This window comes from Bufo bufo, chromosome 10 (genome assembly GCF_905171765.1).
Source record: "Bufo bufo chromosome 10, aBufBuf1.1, whole genome shotgun sequence".
Lineage (NCBI taxonomy): Eukaryota > Metazoa > Chordata > Amphibia > Anura > Bufonidae > Bufo > Bufo bufo.
The window spans coordinates 43946920-43969128 of record NC_053398.1 but is presented as its reverse complement, the minus strand read 5'-3'; the positions used below and the strand labels follow the sequence as shown (position 1 = coordinate 43969128).

Below are 22209 nucleotides of genomic sequence, written 5' to 3'. Positions count from 1 at the left end.
GTCGGCATTGAATTACGTTATGGATTCCATGAGAACGGAATCCATTACATAATTCACTTTAAAACCCGAACCTGCAAAAAGGCAGGTTCGCTCAACTCTATTTGTGAGATCCTGTCTTCGGCCTCATTAACACGACCGTTGTTTTGGTCCGCATCCGAGCCGCAGTATTTGCGGCTTGGATGCGGACCCATTCACTTAAATGGGGCCGCAAAAGATGCGGACAGCATTCCGTGTGCTGTCGGCATCCGTTGCTCCGTTCCGTGGTCCGCAAAAAAATATATAACCTGTCCTATTCTTGTCGTTTTGCGGACAAGAATAGGCAGTTATATTAATGGCTGTCCGCGCCATTCCTCAAACTGCTGAACGAGCACGGACGCCATCCGTGTTTTGACAAAAAAAGCACAGCATGCAGCACCCCCCCTTCACAAAATATTGGACTGGAACAGATCCTGTTAGGCTACTTTCACACTAGCGTTGTTTTAATCCGGCGTTCAATTCCGACACCGGAACTGCCCGCCGGATCCGGAAAAACGTGTGAAAACGGATTACATTTGAATCCTGATCAGGATTTTGATCACATTGAAAAAATGCATTGGAAAAAACGGATCCGCCATTTATGGACTTTAACTTTTTTTTTCACATTTTTCGGGTTTAACATGCAAAAGCCGGATCCGTTTTGACTGAACACACAGCGCCAGATCCGGCGTTAATGCAAGTCAATGGGAAAAAGGCCAGATCCGGCGTTCAGTCAAAGTGTTCAGGCTTTTTGGCCGGAGGTAAAAATACTGCATGCTACGTTTTTCTGAAAAGCCTGATCAGTCAAAAAGACTGAACTGAAGACATCCTGATGCATCCTGAACGGATTACTCTCCATTCAGAATGCATTAGGATAAAACTGATCAGTTCTTTTCCGGATTTGAGCCCCTAGGACGGAACTCAGCGCCGGAAAAGAAAAACGCTAGTGTGAAAGTACCCTTATACACTCACCTAAAGAATTATTAGGAACACCTGTTCTATTTCTCATTAATGCACTTATCTAGTCAACCAATCACATGGCAGTTGCTTCAATGCATTTAGGGGGGTGGTCCTGGTCAAGACAATCTCCTGAACTCCAAACTGAATGTCAGAATGGGAAAGAAAGGTGATTTAAGCAATTTTGAGCGTGGCATGGTTGTTGGTGCCAGACGGGCCGGTCTGAGTATTTCACAATCTGCTCAGTTACTGGGATTTTCACGCACAACCATTTCTAGGGTTTACAAAGAATGGTGTGAAAAGGGAAAAACATCCAGTATGCGGCAGTCCTGTGGGCAAAAATGCCTTGTGGATGCTAGAGGTCAGAGGAGAATGGGCCGACTGATTCAAGCTGATAGAAGAGCAACGTTGACTGAAATAACCACTCGTTACAACCGAGGTATGCAGCAAAGCATTTGTGAAGCCACAACACGCACAACCTTGAGGCGGATGGGCTACAACAGCAGAAGACCCCACCGGGTACCACTCATCTCCACTACTAATAGGAAAAAGAGGCTACAATTTGCACGAGCTCACCAAAATTGGACTGTTGAAGACTGGAAAAATGTTGCCTGGTCTGATGAGTCTCGATTTCTGTCCGAATTTGGGGTAAACAGAATGAGAACATGTATCCATCCTCTGATGGCTACTTCCAGCAGGATAATGCACCATGTCACAAAGCTCGAATCATTTCAAATTGGTTTCTTGAACATGACAATGAGTTCACTGTACTAAAATGGCCCCCACAGTCACCAGATCTCAACCCAATAGAGCATCTTTGGGATGTGGTGGAACGGGAGCTTCGTGCCCTGGATGTGCCTCCCTCAAATCTCCATCAACTGCAAGATGCTATCCTATCAATATGGGCCAACATTTCTAAAGAATGCTATCAGCACCTTGTTGAATCAATGCCACGTAGAATTAAGGCAGTTCTGAAGGCAAAAGGGGGTCCAACACCGTATTAGTATGGTGTTCCTAATAATTCTTTAGGTGAGTGTATATGTCTTTGGGGCTGTTGGTGTCCATCATCAGTCACAGCTTGAATACCTGTTCCAGTGAGAACCAGCAGAATTATGAATGAAGCTCTGGACTGTAATCACTCATATATACTTTTCTCTGGTCAGGTATGAGAGGTGTAATAGTAATTATAATGGCAGAAATATTTCAGTACTTTCTGTTTGTAGCACAAACGCGCCATAATTTTTTTTTTTTTTTTTTTTACTGCTTTAAATGTTTTATGCTTTCCTAGGCCTCTGGAGCTGCAGTACTGCATGGCCTCTATACAATGGATGGAGCCGTCTGCTCCCGACTCCATGTTCTGTTTCTGGTGCCAGCTTCAGCTGAGAATCGGCTGATGGAGAATGTTAGGTGTTGAAATAAAAAACTGTTAAAAAACCCCTTTAGGGCTCATGCACACGAACGTATTTTCTTTCAGTGTCCGTTCTGTGTCCACTCTATGTCCGTTTCGCAAAAAATAGAACATGTCCTATTATTGTCCGCATTACGGACAAGGATAGGACTGTTCTATTAGGGGCCAGCTGTTCCCGTTCTGTAAAATACAAAATGCACACGTATTTTTGGCGGGTGCATGTTTTGCGGACCGCAACATACCGTCTGCTAGAGCCCTAAAGGTAAATACACACATTGCAGATTACAAATGTTTTTGTCCGCGCCAAAAAAACGCAGCTTAATGCAATACTAGCAAAGTGAATGAGATTTGACACCTTATGTACACTTTTTTTTTTATCTGTGTGGAAATTAACCTGCTGTGCAGAGTTTTTTGCTGAGTGGGATCTGGACAAATCCGCAACAAACGACTGGATGCACAAAATATGGATGCTTTCTGTAATTTTTTTTCAAACACATTGACTTTAATGGGTCCTTATTTTGCGGACATATCCCATCTTCATACAGATGCAGAAAGCACATAATCCCATAATCTGTGTGCTTTCTACATAAAAGATAGAACATGTGCTATACTTGGCTGCAAAATGCTGACCATGGACCCATTGAAGTCTTCAAAAAATGCAGGTGCAACACTGATGGTATTCATATTTTGCAAATCTGCAATTTGTGGACCACAAATTACACATGGTTGTGTGCATGAGGCCTAACGTGTATTTTAGTGTAGAACCACAGAGAAATCTGCGCAGATAATCTGTTTGAAAACCCCATTCCGTCTGCAGATAGCCTAAAAGTGCATCTGTAGTTTCAGAAAACTTCTGACTAGGGCTGCAGCTATCGACTATTTTTGTAATCGAGTATTCTATCGATTTAATCCAACGATTAATTGAGTACTCTAATAACAAAAATCTAATTAAAGGAACGTTTTTCTTTATAAAAACTCACCAGCCCCCCAGTGCCACCAGCTTCCCCCCCCCAGTGCCACCAGCTTCCTCCCCCCCCGTGCCACCAGCTTCCCCCCCCCCAGTGCCACCAGCTTCTCCCCCCCCCAGTGCCACCAGCTTCTCCCCCCCCCCCCAGTGCCACCAGCTCCCCCCCCCCCCAGTGCCACCAGCTCCCCCCCCCCCAGTGCCACCAGCTTCCCCCCCCCAGTGCCACCAGCTTCCCCCCCCCCAGTGCCACCAGCTCCCCCCCCCCCCCAGTGCCACCAGCTTCCCCCCCAGTGCCACCAGCTTCCTCCCCCCCGTGCCACCAGCTTCCCCCCCCCCCGTGCCACCAGCTTCCTCCCCCCCGTGCCACCAGCTTCCTCCCCCCCCGTGCCACCAGCTTCCCCCCCCCCCCGTGCCACCAGCTTCTCCCCCCCCCAGTGCCACCAGCAGCTCCCCCCCCCCAGTGCCACCAGCTCCCCCCCCCCAGTGCCACCAGCTCCCCCCCCCCCCCAGTGCCACCAGCTTCCCCCCCCCCCCAGTGCCACCAGCTTCCCCCCCCCCCCCCGTGCCACCAGCTTCCCCCCCCCCCAGTGCCACCAGCTTCCCCCCCCCCCAGTGCCACCAGCCCCCCCCCCCCAGTGCCACCAGCTTCCCCCCCCCAGTGCCACCAGCTTCCCCCCCCAGTGCCACCAGCTTCCCCCCCCCCCCCCAGTGCCACCAGCTTCCCCCCCCCCCCCAGTGCCACCAGCTTCCCCCCCCCCCAGTGCCACCAGGAGAAAAGTGCAGCACGGTGCAGGCCGGCGGGTGACCATGGAGCGGTGAGTAATAGCAAGCGCTTCACTCCCGCTCCGTGGTCACATGACACTAACGAATCCTCGATACAAAAAATTTGCATTGATGATTATTTTTGTGTCAAATTACTCAATTCAATCGAGGTAATTGTTTCAGCCCTACTTCTGACATGCCGCAGGTTTTAATCCTTGGGGATTGTCTCCTGAGAGCCCCCTGATTGCAGAAGAGTGCGGGTCCCCTATGGGTGTGATCACCTCCACTCAGCAGGTCCTTTGAGGCACAAGCAGAGTGGTGTACAGACTCTATACTTTGTCTGTAAACCGCTTCGCTCACATCTCCAATTCAAGCTGTTCATAGCCAAAGGGAAACATGCAAATTGTAGGGTGAGCGTCGTTATATCCGGAGGTGCTTTACTTTGACCTGTATTTGGGGCTTGTGATTATTAGCTGCTGATATACAGTACAGTGTAAAAGTTTTAGGCAGGTGTGGAAATAATGCTGCAGAGTAGCAAAAATAGAAGTACTAATAGTTTATTTTCATCAATTAAAACATGCAAAGTGAAAGAACAAGAGAAATCTAAGTCCAATCAATATTTAGTGTGATCAATTCTTCTAGGTACACTTGTTTTCGGAGGGACTCGGCAGGGAGGATGTTCCAGACAGAGAACTAATCACACATCTTGTTTGAAAGTAGGCTTGCTCAAATCCTTATTTCTCTTCATGTAATCCCAGACAGACTCGCTGTTGTGATCAGGGTTCTGTGGAAACCGTATCATAACTTCCAGGACTCCTTGTACTTCTTTACACTGATGATAGTTCTTAATGACATTGGCTTTGGGGTTGTTTTCCTGCTAAAGAATGACATTGGTAAATTTAAAGGCAATCGGAAGGCTCCCTAATTGTATTGCATGATGGATAAGCCTGTATCAAGCTCTTTTGAAGAAGCATAATGAAACGAGCAATGTTGAGGACCATAGACGCAGTGGTTGGCCAGGGAAACTTAGTGCAGCGGATGAGACCTCATGCTTACTTCCCTTCGAAATCCGAAATATAGGCAGATACTTCTCCATCATATAATACCATCAGGGTGGCGTCTGATTGCCTCCAAATTTATTCTGCAGCAGGACAATAACCTCACAGATAAAGTCAATGTCATTAAGAACTATCTTCAGTGTCAAGATGAACAAGGAGTCCTGGAAGTGATGATATGGCCTTCACAAACCCTGATCTCAACATCATCCAGTCTGCCTGGGATTACATGAAGAGACAGAAGGATTTGAGAGAGCCTACATTTGTAGATGATCTGTGGTTTGTTCTGCAAGATGTTTGGAACAACCTCCCTGCCGAGTTCCTTCAAAAACTATTTGGAAACATACCTAGAAGAACTAATGCTCTTTTAAGGCCCAGTTCACACGATAGTTTTTTTTTTTTTGCGAGTGTACGGGCCGTTTTTTTGTGTTCTGTATACGGAACCATTCATTTCAATGGTTCCGCATTAAAAATGGAATGTGCTCTGTAAGCATTCCGTGTCCGTTTTTTCGTTCCGTTGAAAGATAGAACATGTCCTATTATTGCCCGCAAATCACGTTCCGTGGCTCCATTCAAGTCAATGGGTCCGCAAAAAAAACTGAACACATACGAAAATGCATCCGTATGTCTTCCGTATCCGTTCCGTTTTTGCTGAGCCATCTATTGAAAATGTTACGCCCAGCCCAATTCTTTTCTATGTAATTACTGTATATGGCATATGGAAAAACGGAAAGGAAACACAACGGAACTCAAAAACGGAACAACGGATCCGTGAAAAACGGACCACAAAAAACTATAAAAGCCATACGTTGGTGTGAACTAGGCCTAAGAAGGTCACCGAATATTGATTGGATTTAGATTTCTCTTCTGTTCATTCAATTAGGCGTATTTCTGGCTCAGATTTTTTTGCAGCGCAATCTGCACCTTCTCCCCGCTCACGCCAGGTCTAAAAAAAGGGGGCGGCGAAGGAGACAGGCCTTCAGGTCCGTCTCATTCATAATTTTCTACACTTGTTTTAGGACAGGAAGCTGTCTTGCGTTCAGAAGTGGCGGTGGATCTGCCGAAGTTATGTAGAGGCCACCGCCAGTGCAGGTCTTTATTAAGACCGCCGTCTAAAACCCCCCTTTGTATGCAGGACTTTTTCTCTTGTCAAAAATAACTGATCTCTGATTGAAGTGATGCAAACTGATCACAAATGTTGCTCAAAATAAAGAATCTGTTTTATATTTTTCTGTTCTTGTGATGGATTAGAACATAAAGCTAAACAGTGATGTGAACGTAGCAATAATAATAAAAAATATATAATATATACACACACACAATTAGTATTATGAGCGTAAAAAAAATATAATATATACACACACACAATTAGTATTATGAGCGTAAAAAAAATATAATATATATATATATATATATATATATATATATATACACACACACACACAATTAGTATTATGAGCATAAAAAAAAAAAATATATATATATATATCACACACACACACACACACACACACACACACACACACACACACACACACACACACACACTGCATTAGGATTATGAGCCATGGATAAGCAGCCTGTGGGATAGGATAGCTGCTTATCAGCCCTGTAGTAATTGGATACACTGGTGTAGAATAGAATGATACCATGGCCATACAATAGACTGCACATGTAATGTTACAGCCGCCATTCAGCAGCTCTGCCGCTGACAGTAACCAGCTGCTTAGAGCGTAATTGTAGGATATTTGCATAATTCCCCATAAAACATAATTCAGTTTTCCCATGTGACCTCTAGCAACAGAGAATAACATGGCACACAGTATAATTGTAGTCATTTAGAAGAGCACTTTACAGCATTATTCTGTTTTGGAGAGGCATTTGCGTGGTTGGGTGGCCTTAGCTGGTGCCAGGGCAGGTGTACCATGATGAAGCCAGGCTGATCGCAGATATAGTACAGCATGTCCTACTTTACAGTAGATCAGATAGAAGGCCAAACAGCCATAGACACTGACGGCACGGTCACAGAGCTGCGTGCGCATGGCGACCCCGGCTGCCCGTTGACCGTTTCCTGGTGGAGGTGCCAGCTGTATGTTTAGCAGTATACTAGATGTAAGCACTGGTGTGGAGACTGGAGACATAGAGTGAGAAGTAGCTATGATGAAGGAAATATAGAAAGTTAGGACCATTACAGCAGGCTACTGTGTGCAGCATACATGGGGTATATGAAGGGCCATCAATAAGGTGTTCTTATTCCTAAGGCCACTTTTACACTTGCGTTGTTGTTTTCCGGTATTGAGTTCCGGCAGAGGATCTCAATACCGGAAAGAAACTTTTCCGTTCGGTCCTCATGCATTCTGAATGGAAAGAGATCCGGATGCATCAGGACGTCTTCTGTTCAGGCAGCGTTCTGTTTTGTGTCGGGTCATAAAAATAGAAAAAAAACGCATCTGGGACTGAAAACAGTGTAAGGGCTCATGCATATGGCCGTTGATCAACTGTTCATTGGGGACCGCAATTTGCGGATTCTGCAGACTGATCCAGACCTATTCAACTTGAATGGGTCCGTTATCCGTCCGCACCACCAAAAAGTAGTGCAGGGTCAGAAATACCATATTGGGGAACATTATACAACCCCAACAGAGCCAAATACCACACTCCCATCACAAAATACTGCCACCAGCAGCACAAAATACATCCCCAAAAAACTTCCACTGGCCGGCCGTGAGGAGGACTCGGGCAGCCCCGTGGGCATTGGCACACCAGAACTTTCCCTGTAAGGTCTGTGGCCAATCCGCTCCTGGTATAGCCGAGTGATATGTCATAACATTCTGCTCACTAGGAGTACAGATCTAGCAGAGTTAACAGTCACACTGGGTGAGTTATCAGATCTACTTAAGGCTACTTTCACACTCACATTTTGGTTTCCGTTTGTGAGATCCGTTCAGGGCTCTCACACGCGGTCCAAAACGGACCAGTTTTGCCCTAATGCATTCTGAATGGAGAAGTATCCGCTCAGAATCCATCAGTTCCGTCTCCATTCCGCTCTGGAGGCGGACGCTGCTTGCAAAGTTTTGGTGTCCGTCTGATGAAACTGAGCCAAATGGATCCTGGCACACAATGTAAGTCAATGGGGACGGATCCGTTTTCACTGGCACAATAGAAAACTGATCCGTCCTCCATTGACTTTCAATGGTGTTCATGATGGATCTGTCTTGGCTATGTTACAGATAATACAAACGGATCCGTTCATGCGGTTGTATTATTGTAACGGATCAGTTTTTGCAGATCCATGATGGATCCGCCCAAAACGCAAGTGTGAAAGTAGGCTAACGCGTTATTAGCTCTGCTGATCCTGAAAACAATGCTCCTAGCCACACTGTGAAGGAAACTGTTCGGATGACCAGGGTCCCAGCATTTAGACCCCCACTGATTAGGAAGTTCTGCTGTATCCTGCATTTTAGAATTGCTCCTGTAAGTCTGAAATTAAGTAACTTTTGAGGTATCCGCCTTGTATCTTTTTTTTTTTTTGTGATCTGCAACAATATGGTTACGGACTACAAAGAAACCCTGTGTAGTCTGATCTGCCATAGTCATACTGACTTCCATCTGCCCCCTAATTCTGGTTAACATAGATTTGGTCGGTCAGCAAGAAGTAGGGGATAGATAGGAGTGCGACTGCAGGGTCAGACTACACCAGGTTTGTATAGGAAATGTGCAGTGATCTGTTTACTCTGATGGCTACAAGGGCTTAAAGGGGTATTCCGGTAGGTAGAAGTTATCCCCTATCAGATCAGTGGGGGTCCTACTGCTGAGACCCCCACTGATCAGTAGAACGGGGGCCCCGTACCTCCTGCATACCCCTGCTGCTCTTAATGACCGGTCACACATGTGCCTAGCCGCTCCGTTCATTTCTATGGGAGATCCAGAGATATCGGAGTACAGAACTCCCATAGAAATGAATGGAGCGTGTGCGACCGGTCATTTCAGAGGAGCAGCAGGGGGTATGGGGCACCGTATGCATGATCAATTGGGGTCCCAGACTCAATAGAACGACATGACTCCCAGACCCTCAGGGGTCTGTTGTATGAAAAAGTGCCCTCCGACCCTTCTGAAGACCAGGGAGATTTCATTTGTTAGCCACAGCCCACATCTGACAAACATTTATTTTCTATAGACAGAAAAATCGGATCAGCATGTCCCTTTCTCCTTAGCACATTAGGGCTAACATTGCTGCGGAGCAGAAAATGCAATTACACTCTGCTGCCTTGTAGCTGTACCAATGATAAATGTCATCAGACGTGACTTCAGCGCGTTGCGGCACAATACGTCAATGTTCCTCTTCAGTCTGTCCCTGGGAGCGAATACGTCAATCTGTCTTTTCTGTCTTTGCTGTGGATTGGAATGCAAGCTATTGCTCCCTGCTGTCTGCTGTTCCAAGCTGAGGAGAGGCTGGTGGTGGAGAGTCTAGACTAGCATCTGCCCCATGATCACTGCTTATTTCACCCATCTTGACCTGTTTCATATCCATTGGGCCGCCTTCTCCTCCCACAGTATGTCCTAATAGGTCTCAGAGAGGGTAACCATTGCTCTGCCGCCCCAGATGCCTCTATTTGACTTTGCTTTTTCATGCAATGAATGACCGCATTAGGGTATACAGAAGGAACAGCTTAGGGCCATCTAGGCCTAGAGAAATCAGTTTGTGTTCAGTGTCTGTTCCATTTATATCAAGCTTAGAAACCCCATTGCAAGCTTTTTTGTATAGAAATCGTGTGTTATCGAAGAGCCTGCGGACGATTTCTACAGATCGAGATCAAACTAATAAAAACAAATAAATACAAATAATAAAAAAAATAAAACATTGGCAGGAAGACCTGTAAAGTATTTTCACATGTTCATTGTCTATCTGCTAGTGGTTTTCCAGGTTTAGATATGTTTCGTTTTTTTGTCCAGAAACAGCGCCCCTTCTGTTCATGGACATTGCAGCTAAGGCTTTGTTCACATCTCTGATGATCTGCCAGTGGTCAGCCCCACAGAAACTGCTGCATGCTCCTAGACCACTGCTCATTCCCCCAAGGGCTGTCTCGTGTGTATGGGGGGCAGGCTTAGAGCTACATTACACCGACAGATCATCTGACCAATTTCTGTCCAATCGGACCAATAATTGGGGAGTATAACAAAAGATCTGTGTGCGTAAACGGCCATCTGACCAATGATTGGTCAGATAATCTGTTGGTGTAATACAGGTCTTAGGCCTCTTTCACACGAACGTAAGGGCTCTGTGTCCGTGCTGCGGACTGCAAGTTGCATGTGAATCACAGACCCATTGACTTGAATGGGGTCCGTGTTACGTCCGTTCTGCAAAAAGATAGAACAAGTTCTATATTTTTGCGGAACGGAACACCACGGAAGCACTCCGTAGTGCTTCCGTGGGGTTCCGTTCTGCACTGCATCTCCGGATTTGTGGACCCATTCAAGTGAATGGGTCCGCGTCCGCGATGCAGAATGCACACGGCTGGTGACCCGTGTATTGCAGAACCGCCGTATGCGGCCCACAGCACGGGCACGGAGCTCTTAGGTTCGTGTGAAAGAGGTCTTACTCTGAGTTCATCCCTATTGTCTTGGGTTTTTCAAGGTTGTTGAAGGCTCAAAGAAAAATGAGAAATTAACGTGTAAATAAACTTTGACCTTAGAAGGGTAGAAGATGTTTATTTGGTAATCTGGCAGCCATCGGAAACTGCTATAGAGTGGATATTGGGTTTTTACTCTTAGAGGTATTTTGGTTTTAATGATTACATTTATTTATTTAGAGGATATGATGTTGAATTTTCTAATATGCATCTATTTGGATGACCGTAAGGGTTCCGTGCATTGTGGCCCATAAACGACGGGTCTGCAATATACAGGCACCGACCGTGTGCACTCCATGATCCTCAATATACTGCAAAAGATAGGACATGTACCATCTTGCGGACCCATTCAATCCGTGAGTCCATAAACGGAGTGCACACGGCTGGTGCCCCTGCCTTGCGGTCTGCGGCACGGAGCGCTTACGTCTGTCTGAATGGACCCTTAGACCATGGATACATTCCACAGGACTGATACATGGGCTATACTACTGCATGTAGGGATCAGCTGTCTGATAGAAGAAAGGGTTGTAAATTAGGACATTGCACGATTCCCTATTATATAAACAAAAAACTGCAAACTGGAATATCCCTTTAATAATAATGATCAGTGATGAGCACTTGTATGGTCTGTGGTCTCATATTTTATGCCTGTTCATTGGGCTTAACCGTTTGTATTTCTGTCGAGCCGCCCTGTCACTCCCCGGCAGTTCAGTGTTTGTCTCTTTGGCTTTCTTCCATCTGACAGTTGCCTGCAGTTATCTACAGTGGCCTTCATTTTATCTCACGTGGCCATAGCCTCTTATGTAAAGCTGAAGCACGTAGGACGCGGGCGGGCGGGCGGGGGGGGGGGTTATTAGCCAAAGCAGAGAGCTGCCGAAACGGACTCTAGTCACCGATCTCAATTAGTTAGTCTTCATCATGTTTTCCATTCATGAGTCCTGAGCGGCGCGGTGCTGATGGCAGGCACAGCTTTAGTTGGGTTATATTTGGGTAACGAGAACTTGTTCTTTCTCTGGACATTTCTGTTTTAGTAAATACTTGCTTTCCCTATTAAATGACAAGTCTGGAGCATATGCTTCTCTTTTGTTGTTCCTCCTGGAAATGTATGAGTACATTGACAACTGGTTGTTACCATTCCTCTTGTTGGTATGGAGTGTCCCTAAACAGCCGGACACTGTCCAGTCAGTGCTAAAGGCGTCAGGCTGCACAGGGATTCACCTTATTTAAAGGAAAAATGATAACCATTTCCAAGAGGAATAACAGAGGGCTAACGCAATGCAGAATTCTAAGAAAAGATGCACCAGCATTTTACTTTTGTGGGAAATACAAACTATTGAGGCAGTGTGTTTTAGTAAAGCTTGTATTCTCCATAATATATCAGTTGAGAAGCATATGTGCCGTTCCTCTGTTATTCCTCCTGTATAGTTAGGACAAGTAACATGGTATGTCACCTTTCCCCTTCTTACAGAGGTGTGACCTGACATTGTTAGCTCTGATTGGACAGTATGTATGGACATATCGTCAACTGGTGACACCCAGTTGTCCATGTATTCATACATTTCTCATAGGAATAACAGAGGAACGGCACAAAGTAGAGTTCTGAGAAAAAAATGCTCCAGAATTCTTATTTCTTGGAAAATGCAAGTATTTCCTAAATAGTCATGTCGGGTGAGATGACCAATCCTCTTTAAAGGGAACCTGTCACCGGGATGGCCGCTAGCACATCCGCAATACCCAGTCCCCATAGCTCTGTGTGCTTTTATTGTGTAAAAAAAACAATTTGATACATATGTAAATTACCCTGAGATGAGTCCTGTCCCTGACTCATCTCACATACAGGACTCATCTCAGGGTAATTTGCATATCTATCAAATCGTTTTTTTTTTACACAATAAAAGCACACAGAGCTATGGGGACTGGGTATTGCGGATGTGCTAGCGGCCATCTAGCAACCCATGTCCTCAGCTCTATACACAAAATCCCGGTGACGGGTTCCCTTTTAAAGGGGTTCTCCACCGATGACGATAAATCACAATCGGAAAGGTTTATGAACCCGTTTCTTTTCTCGTTTCAGGTAAAAGCAAAGAAGCGGAAATAAAGAGGATAAACAAGGAACTGGCCAACATCCGCTCGAAGTTTAAGGGTATGTACTGTGGAGGTGTAGCTGTGACTCCTGACGTGTCACCCCGATGAGACTGTGGCCGAACGCGATGAAGTATCGCTGTCCCCATCACATGCTGTTTTCTTCCCCGCATAGTAAATATACGTGAAACGCGTTGTGCACCACAAAAGCAGATTTGCATCGGCTGCCTTCATGATTAGGGAAAGTGCTCGGGCTGCTCTCTGGGAGACGGAGGAGTTAATCTGATTCCAGAATAGCAGCATCCTGAAGTCGTGAGGAGAGATTTCAGTGCCATAGCAACAAGGGAGGATGAGCAGGCAGAGGCGCAGGAGCAGGCAGAGGCGCAGCAGCATGTACTCATCCACCACGGTCAGAACAAGCTCCTTCTCCATAGTGCACTCGGCAGACACAACCTATTAATATCAAATGGGCGTCTTATTAGTTGCTGCAAGTAGATAAGACCCTCAGGTGCCCTTCTGAGTCATCAGGTGGCTTCCTTGGTATCTCAGCTTGTTATCTGTATGAAGAATTGACTGCCAGCAGGACTGCACTTTACTGCCGATGTAGGAGAGACGTGTATGTCGTATTGCGCAACGGATTGGGAGGGTGCCTGGTTATAGCAGTGCACGTAAGAGGCAGTTAAATGACAAATTCAGCTCTGCTAGGTCTGATTCTGCCCAGCTTTGATATGAGACTACCGTATCCACGGTCCTCACAGGCTTACTCCACGGGGGTGTAGAACATGTCAGATAATCTCCTTACTGTAAAGTGTCATTAGACCGCTCAGATTTCCGAGAAAAATCGCCAGAAAGCCGGTCCGTGCTGAGGTTATCCTTGCTTCTAGTAGGAAAAGGATAATTCTGTTGATTTGCTCTTTTCCTATGTAGGAAGCTGTGAGTGCAGGAATTGCTAAGGCGGGGGTCAGAGGGCATCCACCCAAAAAAAGCTGAGGTTGTGCAAATCAGAGGGACACGCAGAGAAGTTCCTCCGTACATTAAAAACAGGAAGCACTACCAGATAACCCAAGGTTTCCTTTCCGAAGAAAGTGCCTATGAAGTCAAACTGTTGTCTGTCTCCACGCGACGTGCTGAGAGCAGGGCGAGGGATCCGCTCATTTATCTGTGATCCCAAAGAACCTGGGGTTTTCATGCTTGGCTGTTCATGGTTTAATGGCAGCCTGGGCAGAGTCTGTAGCGTGTAATGCTCTGGAACCATAGGCGCTCAGTGTGCTGCCATATGGTGCATCCATATGGCTCTGTACTGTGTAAAAACATGTCCTTCCTCACCGTTCCTCTTGGCCTGAGATGAATGATGTGAGATGATAAGATTAAAACAGAAATCAGAAGCACATGGAAGTACACTATGGGTGCATGCACATTTAAAGGGCATCTGTCAGCAGTTTTGTCCCTATGACACTGGCTGACCTGTTACATGTGCACTTGGCAACTGAAGGCATCTGTGTTGGTCCCATGTTCATATGTGCCTGCATCGTTTTAATATATGCAAATGAGCCTCTAGGAGCAACAGGGGCGTTGCCATTACACCTGGAGGTTCTGCTCTTTTTGTAACTGCCGCGTCCTCTCCACTTTGACAGGCCAGGCAGTGTAAACGTGATCGCACCTGGCCCTGTCAATCAAAGTGGATAGGGCGCGGCAGTTGCAGACAGAGCAGAGCGTCTAGGTGTAATGACTACGCCCCCGTTGCTCCTAGAGGCTCATTTGCATATATTGAAAGTTCAGTTTTCTCAGTAATGCGGGCACATATGTACATGGAACCAACACAGATGCCTTCAGCTGACAAGTGCACATGTAACAGGTCAGCCAGTGTCATAGGTACAAAGCTGCTGACAGATGGCCTTTAACCTCTTAAGGACATAGGGCGTACAGGTACGCCCTTGTGCCCTGGTACTTAAGGACACAAGGCGTACATGTACGCCCTGTGTATTTTCGATCACTGCCGTGCGGCTGGCAGTGATCGTAACCCGGTGCCTGCTCAAATCATTGAGCAGGCACCTAGGCTAAATGCGCGGGGGGGTCCCGTGACCCCCCCATGTCGGCGATCGCGGCAAACCGCAGGTCAATTCAGACCTGCGGTTTGCTGCGATTTCTGCAGTTTCTGGTCCCCGCGGTCCCTGACCGCGGGGATCAGAAACTTTATATGCCTAAAAAAAGTTTTATTCACCCCCCCCCTGCACCCCCGAATGATTTTTATGGTGGCGGGAGGTGCAGGGGGAGGGTTGCGGGCGGTTCGGGAGGCGGGTGGTGTGGCAGGCGGGATCGCGATCCCCCGCCCGCCTCCCCTTGAAAATTCATTGGTGTTCAGTGGGTATACCAGGGTGCCAGCACATTGCTGGCACCCTGGTATAAACGGCTGACATCTGCGATGCGATGTCAGCCGTTTAACCCTTTCCATACAGCGGTCCGTACGGACCGCTGTATGGAAAAGGTTAACAGCGCAGGGAGCTCCCTCCCTCTCCCATCGGGGGGCTGCTGTACCTTTGCAGCCCCCCGATGGAGAGGGAGAGAGCCCCCAGACAGCCCCCCGAGAGATCCCCTCCTTACCCTTCCCCGTCTGCGAAGTTCTGAGAAGACGGGGAAGGTTCCCATGGCAACAGGACGCCTCTCAGGCGTCCTGCTGTCCATGGTGCTGAACAGATCTGTGCTGAAAGGCATAGATCTGTTCAGTGTAAGTAAAATACAGTGCAGTACAATATATATTGTTCTGTACTGTATTATACAGACATCAGACCCACTGGATCTTCAAGAACCAAGTGGGTCTGGGTCAAAAAAAAGTGAATAAAAGTGAAAAAAAAGTAAAAATCAAAAAACACATTTATCACTGATAAAAAATGAAAAAAATAAAATTCCCTACACATGTTTGGTATCGCCGCGTCCGTAACGACCTGATCTATAAAACGGTCATGTTACTTTACCCGAACGGTGAACACCATAAAAATAAAAAATAAAAAACTATGATGAAATTGAAATTTTGCCCACCTTACTTCCCAAAAAGGTAATAAAAGTGATCAAAAAAGTCGCATGTACGCCAAAATTGTAACAATCAAACCGTCATCTCATCCCGCAAAAATCATACCCTACCCAAGATAATCGCCCAAAAACTGAAAAAACTATGGCTCTTAGACTATGGAGACACTAAAACATGATTTTTTTTGTTTCAAAAATGAAATCATTGTGTAAAACTTACATAAATAAAAAAAAAGTATACATATTAGGTATCGCCGCGTCCGTATCGCCCGGCTCTATAAAAATATCACATGATCTAACCCCTCAGATGACCACCGTAAAAAAATTAAAATAAAAACGGTGTAAAAAAAGCCATTTTTTGTCATCTTACGTCCAAAAAGCGTAATAGCAAGCAATCAAAAAGTCATATGCACCCCAAAATAGATGCCAATCAAACCGTCATCTCATCCCGCAGAAAATGAGACCCTACTTTAAGATAATCGCCCAAAAACTGAAAAAACTATGGCTCTTAGACTATGGAGACACTAAAACATTTTCTGGGTTTTAAAAATGAAATCATTGTGTAAAACTTACATAAATAAAAAAAATTGTATACATATTAGGTATCGCCGCGTCCGTGACAACCTGCTCTATAAAAATACCACATGATCTAACCTGTCAGATAAATGTTGTAAATAACAAAAAAAAAAACTGTGCCAAAAAAGCTATTTCTTGTTACCTTGCCGCACAAAAAGTGTAATATAGAGCAACCAAAAATCATATGTACCCTAAACTAGTACCAACAAAACTGCCACCCTATCCCGTAGTTTCTAAAATGGGGTCACTTTTTTGGAGTTTCTACTCTAGGGGTGCATCAGGGGGGCTTCAAATGGGACATGGTGTCAAAAAAAACAATCCAGCAAAACCTGCCTTCCAAAAACCATATGGTGTTCCTTTCCTTCTGCGCCCTGCCGTGTGCCCGTACAGCAGTTTACGACCACATATGGGGTGTTTCTGTAAACTACAGAATTACGGCCATAAATAATGAGTTTTGTTTGGCTGTTAACCCTTGCTTTGTAACTGGAAAAAAAATATTAAAATGAAAAATCTGCCAAAAAAGTGAAATTTTGAAATTGTATCTCTATTTTCCATTAAATCTTGTGCAACACCTAAAGGGTTAACGACGTATGTAAAATCAGTTTTGAATACCTTGAGGGGTGTAGTTTCTTAGATGGGGTCACTTTTAGGGAGTTTCTCCTCTAGGGGTGCATCAGGGGGCTTCAGATGGGACATGGTGTAAATAAACCAGTCCATAAAAATCAGCCTTCCAAAAACCAAACGGCGCACCTTTCACTCTACGCCCCGCTGTGTGGCCGTACAGTAGTTTACGGCCACATATTGGGTGTTTCTGTAAACGGCAGAGTCAGGGCAATAAAGATACAGTCTTGTTTGGCTGTTAACCCTTGGTTTGTTAGTGGAAAAAATGGGTTAAAATGAAAAATTAGACAAAAAAATGAAATTCTCAAATTTCCTCCCCATTTGCCAATAACTCTTGTGCAACACCTAAAGGGTTAACAACGTATGCAAAATCAGTTTTGAATACCTTGAGGGGTGTAGTTTCTTAGATGGGGTCATTTTTGGGTGGTTTCTATAATGTAAGCCTCGCAAAGTGACTTGAGACCTGAACTGGTCCCTAAAAATTGAGTTTTTGTAAATTTCTGAAAAATTTCAAGATTTGCTTCTAAACTTCTAAGCCTTATAACATCCCCAAAAAATAAAATATCATTCCCAAAACAATTCAAACATGAAGTAGACATATGGGGAATGTAAAGTCATCACAATTTTTGGGGGTATTACTATGTATTACAGAAGTAGAGAAACTGAAACTTTGAAATTTGCAAATTTTTCCAAATTTTTGTTAAATTAGGTATTTTTTGGTGCAAAAAAAATTATTTTTTTGACTCCATTTTACCAGTGTCATGAAGTACAATATGTGACGAAAAAACAATCTCAGAACGGCCTAGATAAGTCAAAGCGTTTTAAAGTTATCAGCACTTAAAGGGACTCTGGTCAGATTTTCAAAAAATGGCCTGGTCCTAAGGTGTAAAAAGGCTGTGTCCTTAAGGGGTTAAAGGGTGCCCTGGAAGAGTCCATACTACTTGCAGGTGGTGTGCATGAGACCTAACGTTGACCATGAGCATGCACGTCTGTGGAGCAGTTACCGGTGACGGGAGATAGAGAGCAGCCACCAAGACAAGTTCACATGCATTCACTGCAGCAAGAAAGTCTGTGCAACACTAACACAGTATGTCTTAAAGGGTTATTCCAGGATTTTATTATTGATGGCCTGCCTCAGGTTAGGCCATCAATATCTGATCAGCAGATTGGGGTAGCCTTGGTGCCAAAACTATACAGCTCCCTCCATTGTGTAGTCAGCGGAGCTGGTTACATTGACGTGAATAGGAACAGCGCTGCTTGGCGGAGTGCAGTGTGTCAGTCTGATATTGATGGCCTGTCCTATAGCTGTTTTCACACTCGCGTTTGGTGCGGATCCGTTCAGATAATGCAACCGTCTGCATCCGTTCAGAACGGATCCGTTTGTATTATCTTTAACATAGCCAAAACAGATCCGTCTTGAACACAATTTAAAGTTAATGGGAGATGGATCCGTTTTCTATTGTGCCAGATTGTGTCATAGAAAACTGATCCGTCCCCATTGACTTACATTGTGTGTCAGGATGGATCCGTATGGCTCAGTTTCATCAGGCGCTGTAAGCAGCGTTTTGGTGTCCTCCTCCGAAGCGAAATGGAGACGGAACGGAGGCAAACTGATGCATTCTGAGCGGATCCTTTTCCATTCGGAATGCATTAAGGGCAAAACTGATCCGTTTTGGACCGCTTGTGAGAGCCGTGAATGGATCTCGCAAACGGAAACCAAAATGCCAGTGTTAAAGTAGCCTAAGGCGAGTCCATCTATAATAAAATCCTCAAACACCTTCTATGTACAGAATGTCGCCCAAACCCCCCAATTTCATTGGAAACAGCCGGCCGTCTAATGTGTGTGGGGCTTTTCTGTCCTTGCCTCGATGTTAGGAGAAAGAAAGATCAGACCGTTGGATTACAACATGCCCAGAGGTGTCTGGCCGTGGTTTTCCTCCCTCTCTAATTTAGATCACATGTATGCTCGGCTAAGCTCAACATGCATGTGTAAGGTCCCTTTCACACGGGCGAGTTTTCTGCGCGGGTGCAATGCATGACGTGAACGCATTGCACCTGCACTGAATCATGACCCCTTCATTTCTATGGGGCTGTGCACACGAGCGGTGATTTTCACACATCACTTGTGCGTTGCGTGAAAATCGCAGCATGTTCTATATTCTGTGTTTTTCACGCAACGCAGGCCCTATAGAAGTGAATGGGGTTGCGTGAAAATCGCAAGCAAGTGCAGATGCAGTGCGATTTTCACGCACGGTTGCTAGGTGACGATCGGGGTGGGGACCCGATCATTATTATTTCCCCTTATAACATGGTTATAAGGGAAAATAATAGCATTCTGAATACAGAATGCATAGTACAATAGGGCTGGAGGGGTTAAAAAAAAAAAAATTAAAATTTAACTCCCCTTAATCCACTTGTTCGCGCAGCCGGCATCTCTTCTGTCTTTAACTGTGAGCAATAGGACCTTTGATGACGTCACTACGCTCATATAATGATCCATCACCATGGTGATGGATCATGTGATGGACCATGCGATGAACGCAGTGACATCATCAAAGGTCCTATTGCTCACAGTTAAAGACAGAAGGAGATGTCGGGCTGCGCGAACAAGTAAATTAAGGTGCGTTAAAAAATTTTTAAATTTTTTTTTAACCCCTCCAGCGCTATTTTACTTTGCATTCTGTATTCAGAATGCTATTATTTTCCCTTATAACCATGTTATAAGGGAAAATAATACAATCTACAGAACACCGATCCTAAGCCCGAACTTCTGTGAAGAAGTTCTGGTTTGGGTACCAAACATGCTGATTTTTCTCACGCGAGTGCAATTACAATGTTTTGCACTCGCGCGGAAAAATCACGCATGTTCCCGCAACGCACCTGCACCTTTTCCCGCAACGCCAGTGTGAAACCAGCCTAGGGGGAGGTCGGGAGTAATAGCCCTTGGATAAAACAAGCATTGGGCTGACCGTTATATAAAGTCTATAGCTAGTCTGGGTCGCCTTGTACACAAGCTGTCTTTCGGGAACGCACAATGCTCATTCCTGGTCATTGTCCCAGGTAAACATGCAGCCCGTGACCCAGCGCTGATTTTTGGGGGTTTCTCATCCTGTATGTGGGACCGAAAATTGTTTGTCAGCAGCATGTGGTGACAAATGAACGGCATATGTGGATGAACAGTTGTATTAGCGATTGCTATACTAGAGATGATTGGCGGGTAATGAGGTGCTGTTATCGGCAGTCAGCGCTTGTTATGGGGCAGAATATCTGCCCATGTAAAAGTGTAGCCGATAAGACACACGTGAGGCGGTATACCAACCTGCAGAGAAGCAGGTCACCGCCGTTTCCCTAAAAGCTCACCGTCTGTCAGATTTAGGCCACGTTCACATCTGCGCTAGTTATTTCTGTTCTGTTAGCGTAGAAGAGCAACAAAAAAAAAACTGAAGTTCCGGAGCCATTGACTGCAATAGGATCCATTCAGCTGCCTCTCTGTTTTGCGGAATCTGTGACGGAGACTCTGATGTGAACATGCCCATAGTAGCAGCTGGCTCTCAATGTGCCTTGAAATGCGCTGCCGGCTCCTAAGGGGCCGTGGACATGGCAGGTTTTACCGCAGAAGCTTCGCTGAAAACCCACCGGCAGGCGCATCATTTTCGCCACCCATTCTTTTCAATTGAAGGCAGTGCGGAGCCGCTGCCGTCAGTGTTTTTTTTTTTTTGTTTTTTTTTTTGGTGTGCCAAAATTCTGTGGTAAAACCCGCAGTGTGAACGGCCCCAGACAAAGCACTGAGGTGCGAAACGGCCGTCGCCTAGTCCTGCTGATGCACATATATATATGTATGTAGTCTGCTCCCTACCTCACATTGAAATGGAATAAAGAAACTATATCTGCAAGTACTGGTGAGTGCCGCCCTTTATCTTCTTCATGTACAAGTATATCGCAATAGTAACAATCTAGTTACACGTTGGACTGAGCACCACTGCTAGCAGCTAATGCCGCATATATCTCCGCCAAGTACTCTGGTGACGTTTTCTCTAAGGCCTTGTTCACATCAGCGTTCAGCCTTTCCGTTCTCCTGCTCCGTTATAGGAGCAGGAAAACGGAAAGGACGGATTCGGCTCATAACTGAGCCGAACGGAGCCTACGGACCTCATAGACCCCCATAGACTATAATGAGGTCCGTTAGGTTTCCGCTCAGAAGATGATTTTGGAGCGGAGACAAAAGTCCTGCGTGCAGGGGGTCTATGAGGTCCGTAGGCTCCGTTCGGCTCCGTTATGAGCCAAATCCGTCCTTTCCGTTTTCCTGCTCCTATAACGGAGCAGGAGAACGGAAAGGCTGAACGCTGATGTGAACATAGCCTAAGATAAAAAGGGATATGTATCGTCAGTGCAGTCCCACTCCATCTATTCTACAACTCCTATTGGCCCCTAACTATTCGCTTTCTTTCGTCTATGGACGTTCTTGCTGAAGATCTCACACTGGCTCCTGGGGTGTCTAAAGTGGCTCTGAATTCCTCCAGCCATTTGTCCGCCCCTTGCCCCGCACCCGTCTGCCCGTGCCTGTGTGTCATTTTTAATCTTTTACCTGTACTTTAAACTTGCTTTAAATATTCACTAATTGCCCTGAGTGAGAGGCGAACGACTCCAGGCCTGACGTGTGATAAGACCAGGGAGCAGTACGTGTCCCTCTCCTAACCTTTGGAACCACAAGTTGGTGTCTGTAGTAGATGTGTGCGCCTGTTAGGAGCGCTCCCTTCATATAATGGTGTAGTGTGTATACGTTGTCCTTAAGGAGCTTTACCCGCCACGTAATACCTATAGCCTAGAATTGCAGCATTGTGCCTTGTCATTTTTCACACTTTATTCTACACAGACGGACATTTATCATCCTCTGATGGTGGTCACACTCTGTGAGAGCGGAGCACGTGTACCGCAGGTCAGAACACACTACACCGGGCTGGGCAGGCTTATATATGACACACTGCCCATAGCAACCAATCAGAGCTCTGCTTTCATTTTACCAGAGCAGTATAAAGTGACCCTGTCAGGTGAATTCTTCTGCCCTCAGAGCGGGACATGACGGCGGGAGAGAAGCCGAGCTCTGTGATATAT

General features: G+C 45.7%; 1 protein-coding gene across 2 annotated transcripts in view; it reads left to right on the top strand.

The window, feature by feature from the left end:
- AP2A2 (adaptor related protein complex 2 subunit alpha 2) overlaps positions 1-22209 on the top strand; it is a 96110-nt gene that overhangs the window by 13948 nt on the left and 59953 nt on the right. For both annotated transcript variants that reach the window (XM_040410431.1, XM_040410430.1), the window contains exon 2: positions 12869-12937. In XM_040410431.1, the coding sequence (XP_040266365.1) occupies positions 12869-12937 (69 nt within the window). The remainder of the gene's footprint in view (positions 1-12868; positions 12938-22209) is intronic.